Here is a 13580-nt window from a genome sequence, read left to right on the forward strand (position 1 = left end):
TTTAGGCGGAGCAAGGTTGAAAGTCAAAGGTGCATTCTTCATGAAATCTATTTGCCCAAAATGTATTATCAATGATCGGAAAGGGTGGCAACGGACAATAACCAGCCCCTTCACCATAAATGACGGGAGCGTGAGGAATTTCAGCTTTCGTAAGAGTTGGTAAATGGTAAGGATCTTTTGCAACCGCCTCTAAATCGCAGTGCCTCTCTAGCATAAGAAGAGGAAATATGTTTCCTGGTTCATCGATTTCTCGAACGGTGATCCACGTGGTATATGTGGCGGAAAAAGAGAAACTTGCTAGATTGTAGAGTCCTCTGTTCCACTGTCTGATATCGCCATGCAAGCGCTGAATTTGGCGAGGGTTGAGCGTAGTGGGAAAACTCGCGTCAGGCGTGTCTTTCAGTCTTATCTTCCCAAGGAGCGTACATCCTTTCTCAACTTCTGTGACGTCAAATGGCTTGCACGAATTGGTGCTGTAATCCGGAGCATAAGGGGGTGCAGTTGTCGCATCGTCGTCTGCTACGAAGTCGACGAGAGGAAAGGGATGATGTTCGGGCGGAATCACTCTAACAGTAAATCGTCCGGACAGACGGTCTCCTTCTGCTGGATAGTACGTCATCACCTTTGATTTCTCCTTGAGAAATTGAATGATGCTCATCTCATAATTCGGGGTGTCGAATTTGTTGGGAAGTGGTTCACTTTTGCAAAGAGCCGCATCGACCTGCATTTCAAATGTCGGAAATGTTGCCGTCCATTGTTTCCACTCCAAGCTGCTGTCGGTATGGGTTGTCGGTTCAAATTTTACTCCCTCGTCATTCGGATCGCAAAAGGAGTAGGCGATGATCTGCTTGTGAGCCACCTCCTTCATTTCCGCCTTCGTCGCCTCCTTGAAGGGCTGGACTTGGAGAGCGATTTTAGGTTCAAACTTCGGTGTTAGATTTCCTTCCAAATAAAAGTATCTGCAAGCCATGGCAGAGCTTTGCACACAACTGCTGAGCGGAGTAGTAAACCGAAAGTCGGGAAAGTTATAAATAGAACGACTACGCAAGCCGCTGTGTATACGGGCAGCGAAAGAGATCGACGTCACGTGAAACAAAATGGCAGTCGCTCATCTCGAGAAAATCCAGCAAACGCTGGTGAAAGCACGCGAAGAGCTATTCCACGTAGACGAAAACATAAAGAAAGTGACCGGACGCGATCCCTCAGAGTTCCGGTTAGAAATGCACGTGGCGGGGGCCCCCCGATCTCACGTCTTCTTTTCCAGTCGATTCCCGTCGTCGCGATTCGCCAGAGGAGGACGAAGGTGTAGTATCATCTACCTGGTAGACTTTCGATTCGATCTAACTCGACATAGGAGATCATTCCGCGATGGAAACGAGCCTCCACCCAAACGAATCGCCGAAACGGAAGGGTAAGACTTCTTAGAATGCTTGTGCGTGCACTTCTAAACCGTCATCGTTCCAGATCGACTGATCAGCCCGTTTCGGTCGTGAAAATCCCCGAAGGAGCAACGGAGAGCAAAACAGACGAAATAGACGAGAATAAAGTAATAGGAATGCTTCATACCCACCAAGTGTCTTTAATTAATTATTGTCATTTTTTTACAGCCCGCGCTTCAGTCGTCGGTCGTCCGACCCGATCGAGCTGCGCGACGCGAGTCATTGGAGGAGAGAGAGGAGGACAAGAAACGGTTTCCTAATATAATGGGTTTGACCCTAAGGGGGTGATGAATGCTTATCTCTTTTATCGCAGGAATCGTCGCATGTTTGGGCAATTGATGGGAACTCTGATGAAATTTAAAGATCAAACGCAGCACGATGCTGCGAGAGTGAGTATTGTTTTGATAGGAAACACAATGGCTCGCACAGTTTCCCCTGTTTTGTCTAGATGAGACATCGACTGCAGCTGGAAGCGAAGATTGAAGAGGAGAATCAAAAGGAACGTGAAGTGGCCGCTCAAGAACGTCGTTTATTGTACAACGAGCGTAAGACAAAGCAGATGGAATTGAGGAAATTGGAACATCAAGTTCACCTGGTCGAATTGGTAAGAAAACAGTTTTAATGGGGGGAGAGTAGTTAACGTAAAGATGTTTGTTCAGAGTCAGGAATGGGAAGAGCACAGTCGTCTGCTCTCCTCTGGGAATTTCATCCGACTGAAAACGAGTCCCGCTCTCTTCTACAAACCTGGAACGCACACTGAAGCCACTTTGAAGTTGGTGGAAGAAACCAAGCAACAGATATTAGGTGATTGAGTTAGAGGATGTTTGTGGACGAGGGTGGGGATCTTAAACGGATTGTTACTTAGCCGAGACAGCGGATCGAAAGAAAGAAGTGGAGATCATGATTGCCGATAGAGAGGCAATGACCATAAAAGATGAAGGCAACGAAGAGAATGAGGGTGATAACGACGGGAAGGGGGAAAATGGGAAGGGTGGGTCTGGGAAGGGAGGCGGCGACGTCGATGCCGCCGCCGCCGCCGCCAAAGGGAGGGAAAGGGGCCCAGAGGAAGACGTTCTCATGCGGAATGTCGGGGAGGAAACCGAGGGCATGTTGGGTGGCGATGAAGAGGGGGAGGGCAATCAGGGCGACGTCATCATGGATGAGGGTTCGACGGCGACGACGACGGCGGTGACGGAAAAGTCGACCGCCGCCGACGCTGCTACGATCCCTACTAAGGACGACGAAGAAGAAAAGGAATGAATTGATATGCATTTCGTGGTTTGAAGCCTCTGTGTGTCTTTTAGTTGTTCTGTCCTTTCTGTAATGCATACCGGACGCCAAAGGCTTTCTGTCTAATAGGTTTGTGGTGCTTTTGGCGGCATTCTGTTTCTCCAGGTGTGGACCAACGTTAAGTATCAGGCTCATATACCAAATTTTGCGCGGAACTTCCGGTCGAGGCATTTATTTCGCCTCCCGCGCCGTGCGAGCGTCATTCGTTTGCCAGACCATGATCATCGTGGAACACATCGTCCTCGCTTTTGCTCTTTCCTCTCTCGCTCTAGTGGAAGCGGCGAGACAAACGTCGAAAGAGTGCACGCGGGAGAGACGCTTTCTCGAGCGATATGATCCGCGCTTCAAGATCAGGCCCGGGTACGTAAACGTCAGAAGCGCACGTACGACTTTGAATTTCGATCGATCTTTCTGCTTTTTAGGACAGTCACTTGTAACATCGTGAGGCGAAGAGTGTCAAAGTGGTACGTATAGAGATATATGCACACGTGCGCCGCCACGATCGACTTTTATTTTATTTCATCGTCTAGCGGAGGAATTGTCTCCGTGCCGTCGACTTTCAGCGACGCTGTCTACTACGGCTCGACAGGAACGCATTACACGCTGCTCAAGTCGCAGCAGAACGGCCGGTGAGACGATTATTTAGCACAATCGACTCGGTGACTAATTGCGTTATTCAGTGCGCAATGCGCATTATACCGTCCCCTTCAGCAGTGCACGTGGCGATTCGCCGTTCCGCCGTCGCGCGACGCCCAAATCGCCTTCTGGAAAGTGGCAATCGAGCACTCAGTCGGATGCAAGCACGATTACATCGTCATCGACGTAATTGTCGACGCGACGGGTTCGACAGAACTTCCGCCGCGTTGCGAGCCCCTACGCGGTAAAGGCAAGCATTATCGGTCGCGACAACTGTGCCGAATTGAATATCGACTTCCGTGCGGCGCCTATTGTGATCCCGTTCTTGCCGACGACGCCTGTTGGTCGTCGTTTACGTGCGTAAACGATAGTGAGTCGTGCCGAAAAAAGATTCCTCCATGGGAGACGTTCTCCTTCAATTTCTCTACGAGCGAGCGGCCTGAGCTGCGCGGATTGAACGTCAAGTTCATTCACGTTACGTTTCGATCCGATTCGACGCGCGAGTGTCGAGGATTCGAGGGAATCTACGTTGATCATCCGAAGCGTTGGCGTGGTCAAGTCGCTCTTGCTGGCAATGAAAACGAAAACGATTTCTCCGCTTATTTGGAAGGTTAGCAAAGGGACGGAAATCGCTCGAAAATTTTCTGTATTCTAATCCTACGTTTTAGGATTGGGTGAAGTGGTCTACGAAAAGGGTCGAGTAAGAATGACGAATTTTTCTTTTGTCTATTGTCGAACATTTTTTTCTTCCTTCTAGGAATTTCAAAAGTATAATGCGACGGACCTTCTCATTGCTCTCTCCAAAGCTTCTCAAAATGCAACGTTCATGAAACGACTCAAAAAGCACAAAGCATTCAAGTCGTTTGTCCGCGACCAGCAACACGGTCTGCCACTCACCATGCAACCCGACGACGACGACGACTACGAAGACTTACCCACTACATCTACAAATTCTACTTCAGCTAAGAATCATAGTACAACTGCTGCCACTACATCTACTAACGCTACTTCAGCTACAGCTGCCACCGCTACATCTATGAATGCTACTTCAGCTAAGAATCATAGTACAACTGCTGCCACTACATCTACTAATGCTACTTCAGCTAAAGCTGCCACCGCTACATCTACTAATGCTACTTCAACTACGGATCATGGTACGGCTGCCACCACTATCAGGCACTAACTATTAGGCACCCCACCTCCCTTTTTTCAGAATATTTTATACTAAACGTGAACTTCGATTGCCACTGCTATGCTAGCTTCTAAGTTGATAACAGCGTGACCCCAGTTTTCAGGCACGTAGACAATGTCTCCTGGCAATTGCGTGCACGACAGAACAATCCCATCACTCAGATCACGAGAAAGACCCCCCTAAAAAAAGGCGAACAACACGAGATACGTAGAAATCTTTGTTGTTTTGCTACCTCCGTTGCCCATTTAATTACTGGTGACGTTGACACGTATGCTAGAGGCGGTGGATAGAGATACCATTGTTTTTTGCCGCTCACAAGCATGTTGAATGCATTTCCATGAAAATGAGGCGGTGCACCTGAGCCAGGGGGGCCTAAAGCGAGCGCAGGGGTACCGCAATCTAGTTCCTGTTACAATTTGCTACTTGCACACCCATGATAAATTGTCTGAGAACGGAGTTGTGGGCAGTCACAATTTCCGGCAGATCCAAATCGGCAGCCAAGTCCGAATTTTCGTTGAGTATTTTTCCGTCGAAGACATAGGGAAGAACACTACGTAGAGAGATAGATAGATGAACGTAGCAAAGTAAATAAGACGTGTCGACGTACTTTTTTGCCCGGCTGCTTCCGTTCATGTACTTTTCGACATAGTCTCGAATTGTAGTTGTGCGAACACCTTGAGGATGTCCGTAGAGATCGGCGTAGGGAATAGGAGCCATGGTCACCTCCCGACCTCCGTACCTATTAGTAGCCGCGGTGTCTGCAGACTCTTTAATAATATTATCGTTTTTGAACGGCGACTCACTTGTGTAGGAAGTTGACTCTGTGCCAAATAGTTCTAGTTCTGACCACGTAGCGTGGCCAACGTAAGATGACCGGCTTCCTGATTGCAAGATAGGAATCGAGGAAGTCAGCTGGTCCTAAGCTGTTCTCATCTCTGAAGAATGTTAAATAAACGTAATAATGGGCATTGAGACGACGCAACCAAACACTTAACTGACCGCACGTCAATTTGACATTGGGTCGAAACGTTGACTGTAGACACCTGTTGATTTTGATACGCTTCCCAACCATCTGGTTCCCATTCCCGCGCCTCTGCACAAGCTACACGTTTACCTAACATAACTTCTATTCAAAGGGAAATCCGGTGATTATCTAATAACTAACTGGATTGGGGTCGTACAAGTCCCACTCTAGTCAGGACTTTATCTAATTGATCGATTCCGCTGTTCCAGTTGGAGGGGACCCTGCTTTGATTATCCTTCACTCGTAGCCCGTTTGTTGTTCGTGAAACTAGTTCTTGAACGACTTGTGGGAACATGGACATGGCAGCCATGTGCAGAGGCATTTGACCGGCATGATTTGTTGCGTCCGGCGACGCACCATTTGAAAGTAAAAAACTAAGTATAAGACAATTACGTGATAGCCCCTGCTCGAACCCTTCCTACTTTATTAAATCAATTCGACCGGCTAGACTTGCTAAGTGTAGGGCAGTGTTACCGCCTCCGTCCTTTGCCTTTACTAAGAAACTCGTCGCATCTTGCGACAAGTTGAGAAAAATTGATTTGACGTCCGTCGATAGCACGGCTCGATTTAGACTAGAATAACTCAATTTTCCTGATTTCCCACGTTGCGGCAACTGCAGGCCAAGAAGTTGGAATACTTTGGTATCACGAGGGACACGTATTTTCTCCCCCCTTGAGTCAGTTAGGCGGGTAAAAAAGCGTGCAAATCCAGACGCTTTTGATCTTGAGGCTACGTGAAGAGCAGTACTTCCGTGTGTGTCTGCTTGAAGGAGACACCTAAGTAGCTTCCTTTTGGACTTGGTGTGTCTGATGAGGCTTTCGATGGCGAGCATATTACGATAATGCACTGCGTAGTAAATCGGACACTGCAGGCAATTATCGTACATTGAATGGCGGGCCAAAGTCTCGATGATTTTCTACAGATTCAGATCGAATGAGTAGCTGAGACTTTGCGATTCAGATAGAAGACGAACCTCGTGTTCTCCAATCACGCGTTCCGATTGAACGTCAAAAGACCCCATTCGACCGTTTAGCGCATAGTGAACGAGGCTCTGCCCAAATTGATCTATTTTTCGAAATTCCGAATCCAAATTGTCAATGTGTGCGAGCAAGTTTTGAAACTTTTCGAAATTTCCTGTCCGAGCGACTAGCATCAGATCTGTAGCTCGATCAACAACGATGACACTCTTCTGTTCATCTCTATCAGCAAAGATGTCGTTGTCAGCGTCATTATAATAAACACATCTCCAGAGAAAGGATGCCAAAATTCCGCAGATGACGACGACAAGAGGAATACGAAGGGTTGCTACTAAACTTTGCATCAGTACAAAATACGGGACATTCTGGTGAAGAATGGACGACAGTCTGTGCGTCAATTCGTGCCGTCTACAACGACTCCAGAGAAAGCAAGACGATTTGTCGTCGAAGAAGGACACCATCGCGTCATCTCGCCTCTCGTTGCGCCTATTTCGAAGCGCTTCTCTACAAAGGAATCGAAATCTCCGTTCGCGACATGACAGCGTCGGCCGCCATTCGCTCAATTGCTCCGTTTACACACTGCAGTGCCGAGTCGACCTCAGCTCGTGCCAGCGAACAGGTAGAAAAATTGTCCATGTAGATAGACACATCCGTTAGGTCCTTCCATATCGGATTTTCTCAATAGCAATGCTACACGGAGCACTTCTTTCTAGCCAACGCAACGACGTCTTCATCGATGCACTTTTTCCACTCTGCCCAGTGCCTATCTGGTGGACTTCCTAAACCGTCTTTTCAGCTAATGACACCCCAAAAACTCGAATTGTTGAAACACGAAATGAAGACGGAGTTAGAGGTTCCCTATCGTTGGCATAGCAGTAGGTACAGTACAGATTTGACGGCAATGGTATCATCGCGCTCATCTCATCATCTGGAAAGTTCTCAGACGCTGCACCAGCTTCTTTGCAGGACGTTCCTGAAACCTCTTATTTAATTACGGGAGTGATGGCGATGAAAGGTAAGGCAGTTTCTGTTTCTAAATCTTCTCTAGTTCAGTGACTTGGCATGGACATACCGACGAGGCAGATGAAGAGCTTTCCGATGTCGCCATTCACCTCCGGGCCCCGAGGTGACTAAATAAAACCGGCCCAACTCGAGCCAGAGAGGTTAAACGCGGCGCAAACGCAGGGGATTCAATCCCCTACTCCAGTGGCACGAGTGATAAACTGCCACCCCACTTGGGCAAGACGCGGTGGGTACAATAGCGGTCCACCTGTGCCTTGGTATATAAAGGCACCCCCGGGACAGATGGGTTACTGTCTCCCCGAAAGAGGGCCTGGGTGAAGGGTCCTCTCACTTCAAGACGCCGGGAGGACGCTTTGTTTTTTGTTTTGAACTTCCGGGTTATTTCCGGGTTTATTAAATAAAAAAATAACATACGCTTCTCTTTAGTGCGCGGGCAGTTTTTAATAAATGGGGTCTTACCCAGGACCCCGGAGACCCTCTAGAAACCGCGCACGCGAATTCTACTTGCACCGGCTACACTACTACGACTAACGCCAAACTAAAACAGTCAGGTTTTTTCTTGGTGGTCGACGTCGAAGCTTCTCGATTTTTCGCTTGAGCTCCTTCAACGCCGGAACGTCTCGTCCAATAAATTCATTCGGGCCGTAAAACGATCCGCAGGTCTATCAACCATCGTCTATAGAAGAGATGATCGGTAACGGTGTCAGACATGTACCTACGTGCTTGTGCTTTGTTGAGTTGGTGTCCTGTTGAGCGTTTCAAGTCAGAACGCCGTTCTCTAAACCCGCTCGCTATCTCAATCGGTTCCTGGGCTCCTGTGCGCGTTTGAGCTTACTGTTCGCATCTGTGTCATTCGGCGAGAGCGCTCTACGTCGCTCGACGAAGTCTGAAAGCGGCAAGAACGCAAGCGAAAAGAGATCGATTCTATACGGGCTACGGGCACAATCACGTGCCTCTGCCCCAAAAAAAGAAAGTAAAATAAAAACGGCTACAAGTAGAAAACATATAAACGGGTGATACCTTGTGTCGACGCGCCTAACACTTTCCATGCGAGGGTCTCAACTGCTACTGTAGAGAAGCAAGAGTTACCTGGTTCACCAGCCTGATAAGTGCATCCTTTTGATTGAGTAAATTGCGATATCCGTCGACGAGATCCCTCTCTTTCTTCTCGGCCAACGCCAACGCGCGTACCAAAGACGAATTTTGCTCTTCGAGGGCCTCCAAATCTCGTTCAAGCGTCGAATTATTCATAATTCGACTCGTTTTCGAATGACGCAAATTCTCGTTCTCCATGACAACAGCGGCCATCCGGCGCTCGTGCTCGGCTTCAAGTAGAAGTCGCTGTTCGGTCGACTCGGCGCTGTATCGACCCAAACACAATTCCAAACCGGCGACGTGACTCTCCTTCTCCTCGACCAATTCCGCCAGACGACTCGCATCCTCCCGCAACGCTCGAATCTCGTCGTCGACTCGCGTCGTCGTCTCGTTCAACGTATCGTCCCGCTCTCGCAACGACTCCTCGAACAGTTTCGCCTGCGACTGCCAGAACTCGGCCTCCTGCGTCGAAGACGATAAATCCTCTTGAAGATTCGCTACTTTCTCTTCGAGTCGATTGCGATCTTGCACGATTGCTGCTCGTTTTGCCTCTGATTCGGTCAACCGAACTTGAACTCGATCCGCCGCTTCGTCGTCGCGTTGCACGAATTCGTCCAAACGAGCCTCGAGTCGTGACTTTTCGACGAACGTCGCCTCGTTTCGTTCGGACAATTCGACGACGCTGTCGTTGAGCGCGTCGCGCGTCGCGCACAGCTCGTCCACTCTCGCGCGCAGTTCCGCTTCGCGACGATCGAACTGCGCCTTGACCAGGTCAACGCGATCGCGCCAATCCGCATCGCACAACGCCAGCTTCTCCTCCAACTCACCAACGCGATTCTCCAGCGCGGACGCGGTCTCCGCAGCGCGCTCTCTCTCCTCATACAAACCGTCTCGCTCGCACACGAGCTTCGTCTGCTCATCGACGACCCCATCGTATTCGCCTCTGAGAGCACGATTTTCGTCGAGCAACTCGTCTCGTTCGGTCGTCAGCGTCGTCGTCTCGCTTCGCAGTCGATTCAGCTCGACTTCGACGGCTACTCGTTGACGAGCGCGTTCCGCTTTCTCCGCTTCGAACGAATCGCGTATCGTCGTCACTTCGGCGGCGCTCGCCTTTCGCGCTCGATCAACGTGACCCCGCATCGTCTCCATCTCCAATTTGAGTCGCGCGTTCTCGGTCGACTCCGCTTGAGTGAGCAACGTCGCCTGACGCTTTTCCGACTCGAGAGCGTCGACGCTCGACTTGAGCTCGCGACAATCGATTTCGAGATCGGAAATTCGCGCGAGCAACGCCGCCTTTTCATCCTGCGCCAAAGCGAATTCGGCCTCGAGACGATTCGCTCGAAGACGCAGTTGCTCTCGTTCGATAACCAAATCCTTGATTGGTTTTCCGCCGCCGTCGTCAACCGAATTGACGCCTTTGTTGACGATTCGTTCGCGCTCTTCCAACCACGTCGCACGTTCCTTATCAAAATTCTCCTCCATGTGAAATTTATCCGCTTCGAGTTCCTTGATTCGTTCAACGTATCTTTTCATTTTCGTTTCCGTATCGTCGTCATCGTCGTCGTATTCGCCGCCGCCGCCGTCTTCCTCATCTTCGTCTTCGTCGTCTCGTTCCGTCGGCGCCGGCGACGGACCAATTCCGTCGTCGTGCGACGATTCGCGACTGCGCCCCGCCGTCGCGACGTCGTCCGCCGCAGCCGATGACGAGTCCTTGCGTCGTCGCACGTAATCGCCTACTTTCGAACTCGTTCGTCGTATCACTCCGGCGCCGCTCGACTTTCGTCGTCTTCCCGCCTTGCGTCGCTCGGCGATCAACTGCTGCTTGTAGCTCTCGATTTCCGCCTTACTTTCGTCGACTTTATCGCGAAGTTCCTTATTAAGTCGTTGAAGATCTTGCACTTGTTCGAGCAAATCGCGACGATGGTCGTCGTCTTCGTAGTCGGCTAGGACGCGATCGAGATCGGTTGTACTGCGCTCCAGTTCGTGGTCTTGGAGTTCGCGATGCAGTTGATTGAAATCGCGTCGAAGGGACTTGTTCTCGGCTTCCTGCTCTCTCAACTCCTCCTCCAACATCTGATAGTTCTACAAGAAAAAAAGAATCATTAGAATATATGATTTATATTTATATATGTACCATATCTGCTTCTTTGAGTTTTTCCTTTAGGAGTTCCTCGTGTCCCTTTGCTATTTCCAGTTCTTCTTCCTTCTCTTTCGCTTGCCTCTGTGCCTGCATTATCCAACTCTCGCGCTCCGCTCGAATCTCCCTCTCGAGCGTTTGCACGCGCTCGGCGCACCGTCGCTCGCACTCGTCCAGCTCGCGTTGATGCTCGCGACGCACCTGCTCCGCTTCGTCGTCGCCGACGCGAACGAGCTGCGCCTTCTCCTCGCCGAGTCGCGCCAAATCGGAACGTATCTTGTCGCGCTCGAAAACGACGTTCGTGAGTCGCGCGCGGAGATGTCGTATGCCGGTCAAGTAGATGCGAAGGACCGTGTCGCGAACGCCGGGACTGTGATCGTCGGTGAGGAGAGCCTGGAGACCGAACGTAACCTCTTCCATGCTTACGTAGCCCCGTTCATCCGTTTCTAAATCCTGAGGAGAATGACGATTTGAGAGAAAGAAAGAAAGGCTTGAAGTGCTATAGTGTACCTGTAGAAAGCGAGTTATTTGCTGAGTTTGTTCGTTGTAAGGATCCGTTGTCTGATCTAGCCAAACGGATATAAGGGAATCGCGAGAGACGAGTCTAAACACAACAAAATATAATTTTAATTTAATTAAATAATTTAATTAAATTATCCACCCTGTCTGGTCGGTGTCCAGCTGATGAAACAAATCTTCGACGGCTAAACGAAGAAAAAAAATTTCAAACTCGAGTCGAAAAATATCTTTTTTTCTCCAACCTGTCTTCTTCGACATGAGCGTCGCCGCGCGAGCCGACGGCGTCGACATACGCGGCACGAGCAAAGGACTACTATACGAAAACTACGCACAAAGATTCGTCGAACCCCCTGCCTCTCTTTCGCGGTCTTACGTCGCTTCGTTCGCCGCCGGTGGGCGACGTCAAGCCGGCGCTCTCCAGCGCGTACGTCTCCTTTACGACGGTCAAGCCTTTGGAGAAGTCGCTCACGCTCACGCGACCGTCCTTGTCCTCGTCGAGTTGATCAAACAACGACTCGATGTCCTACGAACCGCAATGTAAACGGGAAAACCGGTAGGGGGGCCCCCTTTTCGGGTTTCCGCCCCCCCTCCTTTCGCTTCTAGACCTCGTCTTTTGTCGCCATCGCGAGACTTGCGCAGACTTGCGTGAAATCGGCGCGATCGATCAGCCCGTCCCCGTCGTCGTCAAACGTCTTGAAGAGTTTCTCGATCATCTCCATTTCGTCGTTGCTCGGCGATTGCGATTGAATCGAATAGGCAGACGTTTCGAACGGAGACATCGGCGTTGCCGTGGCGACGACCTCGCGCGTGTAGTCGCCCGCTTCCGTGACAACGAGCGGCGAGTCTCTCCGACCTGGTACAAGGAGAACCGGAAGGAAATCGCGGGATTCATATCAATCAAAACAACGATTTCTATTTATAGAATTCCAACTCACCGAATTTCGCTGTGAACGTTCTCTTTTGAATCAACGGCGACGGATGACCCATGTTCTCCAATCCGAATATCGACAGAGACGTCGTCGTCTTGACGCCGGCCATTTGCTGTACCAAATCGACGGTCGTATCCTCGGGCGAGAGACGAAGTTTGCTTCGCGGCGGACTGTCCGGCGTGAGCGGCGTCTCCGGCCGCGAGCGCCGACCGAATCGCTTCCCACTACTCAGGACATACTTGGGCTGCACCTCCGGTTGCTGACGAACATTGAAAACGCTATCCGTATCCGCCTCGTCGCCGTCGCCGTCTGAATCGGAGCTCCAGACTAATGACGATGACGGAGGCGGAGATGACGGAGGCGGAGACGACGGCAGTGGCGGCGGGCCGCCGTCTATGTGATCACCGCTCAGGTTTCCGGCGCTGACGATGCTCACCCAACCACCCTTAAAATCCTCCCACGTGACTTTGCCGTCGTGATCGCCGTCGAGCTGATCGAATATTGCGCCCACATCGACGCCTGATCCCGATCCGACAAGCACCGCGATGTCGTCGACGCATAGGTAGCCTTTTTGATTGTGATCGCAGCTGTTGAATACCGTCAATAGGCGAAGTTCTCTTTCTTGATTGCTGTCGTCATCGCTACTGTGATCTACGTCGTCGTTCTCTCGTTCAATGGTCGACATAGCTGGGGCTGGTCTTGCTCACGTCTGCGGTCTGTAAGAGCACATTAGGATGTATTTAACATTTACTGTCTGTTTCACTGCTCTTCTTTTCATGCTGAGCTCCGCCCCACAAAGGGCGGCCCACTTACCTTGGGAAACGCCCCTATCGGCTAAATCGATGGTTTTTCGAACGTATTGCAGCTTGAATCGAAAAGTAATGTAAACTTTGAGCTGCTAGCGGGCGAAGGAAGACATAGAAGCACACGCAGTTGTCTTGACTCGTTCGCCCAGATATCCAATTAGTGCGCATGTGTCCCAATACGGATTATTGCTAAAATATGTCGCCGAACAAACTGACAGTAAGTCGGAAAGTTTACCTTGCAGACGCCATAAAGAAAGCCTTTCGAGTCGTTTATCCGACGGTACTAAACGTTCCCGAGAGGGCGAGAGCCACACTTCTGCAGCCAGGATTTAAATTTCCCGTATGCGAATATGGCGGAGAGCTCGAAAGACGCGAGCAGAACGCTTGAAAGTCGGTTCCTAAACGTACCGATTCACCGCTTACGAATTCTCTCTGCATAGCCCTTCACGAAATCTCGTCCCTACTCAACACCGGCTTGGATACGAAGACGCTGACGACTTGCGTTCGCCTGTG

General features: G+C 50.2%; 4 protein-coding genes across 5 annotated transcripts; 2 read left to right on the forward strand and 2 right to left on the reverse strand.

The window, feature by feature from the left end:
• Positions 1–1075: 1075 nt before the first annotated feature.
• On the forward strand, positions 1076–2699 carry LOC136189013 (pinin-like). The gene is made up of 9 exons (XM_065976856.1): positions 1076–1213; positions 1265–1303; positions 1355–1411; positions 1465–1546; positions 1608–1690; positions 1753–1828; positions 1888–2043; positions 2099–2243; positions 2305–2699. Exons 1-9 carry the CDS (start codon positions 1098–1100, stop codon positions 2697–2699), a joined length of 1149 nt encoding a protein of 382 aa, XP_065832928.1. The 5' UTR covers positions 1076–1097.
• LOC136189473 (uncharacterized) lies at positions 2457–7998 on the forward strand. Of its 2 annotated transcripts, XR_010670398.1 has the most exons (7): positions 2457–3089; positions 3152–3193; positions 3260–3358; positions 3410–3975; positions 4034–4065; positions 4123–7177; positions 7244–7998. XR_010670398.1 is itself a non-coding variant. In XM_065977434.1 (6 exons), the coding sequence occupies exons 1-6, from the start codon at positions 2947–2949 to the stop codon at positions 4546–4548; spliced, it is 1308 nt and encodes a 435-aa protein (XP_065833506.1). In that variant the 5' UTR covers positions 2457–2946; the 3' UTR covers positions 4549–7998. The 2 variants fall into 2 exon arrangements, 1 of the variants encoding a protein (XP_065833506.1); XM_065977434.1 differs by having other exon boundaries at positions 4123–7998.
• LOC136189472 (uncharacterized) lies at positions 3218–6910 on the reverse strand. Its single transcript, XM_065977433.1, has 9 exons — positions 6555–6910; positions 6004–6497; positions 5723–5955; positions 5557–5671; positions 5361–5492; positions 5165–5296; positions 4989–5107; positions 4790–4929; positions 3218–4736 (listed from the first exon to the last, which is right to left on the reverse strand). Exons 1-9 carry the CDS (start codon positions 6900–6902, stop codon positions 4590–4592), a joined length of 1860 nt encoding a protein of 619 aa, XP_065833505.1. The 5' UTR covers positions 6903–6910; the 3' UTR covers positions 3218–4589.
• Positions 7999–8555: 557 nt separating the features above from the next.
• On the reverse strand, positions 8556–13414 carry LOC136189470 (ninein-like protein). The gene is made up of 10 exons (XM_065977431.1): positions 13303–13414; positions 13075–13256; positions 12268–12977; positions 11938–12185; positions 11706–11855; positions 11575–11656; positions 11475–11517; positions 11324–11417; positions 10811–11266; positions 8556–10758 (listed from the first exon to the last, which is right to left on the reverse strand). The coding sequence occupies exons 3-10, from the start codon at positions 12944–12946 to the stop codon at positions 8647–8649; spliced, it is 3864 nt and encodes a 1287-aa protein (XP_065833503.1). The 5' UTR covers positions 12947–12977; positions 13075–13256; positions 13303–13414; the 3' UTR covers positions 8556–8646.
• Positions 13415–13580: the final 166 nt, after the last annotated feature.

This window comes from Oscarella lobularis, chromosome 7 (assembly GCF_947507565.1).
Source record: "Oscarella lobularis chromosome 7, ooOscLobu1.1, whole genome shotgun sequence".
Classification (NCBI taxonomy): Eukaryota; Metazoa; Porifera; class Homoscleromorpha; order Homosclerophorida; family Oscarellidae; genus Oscarella; species Oscarella lobularis.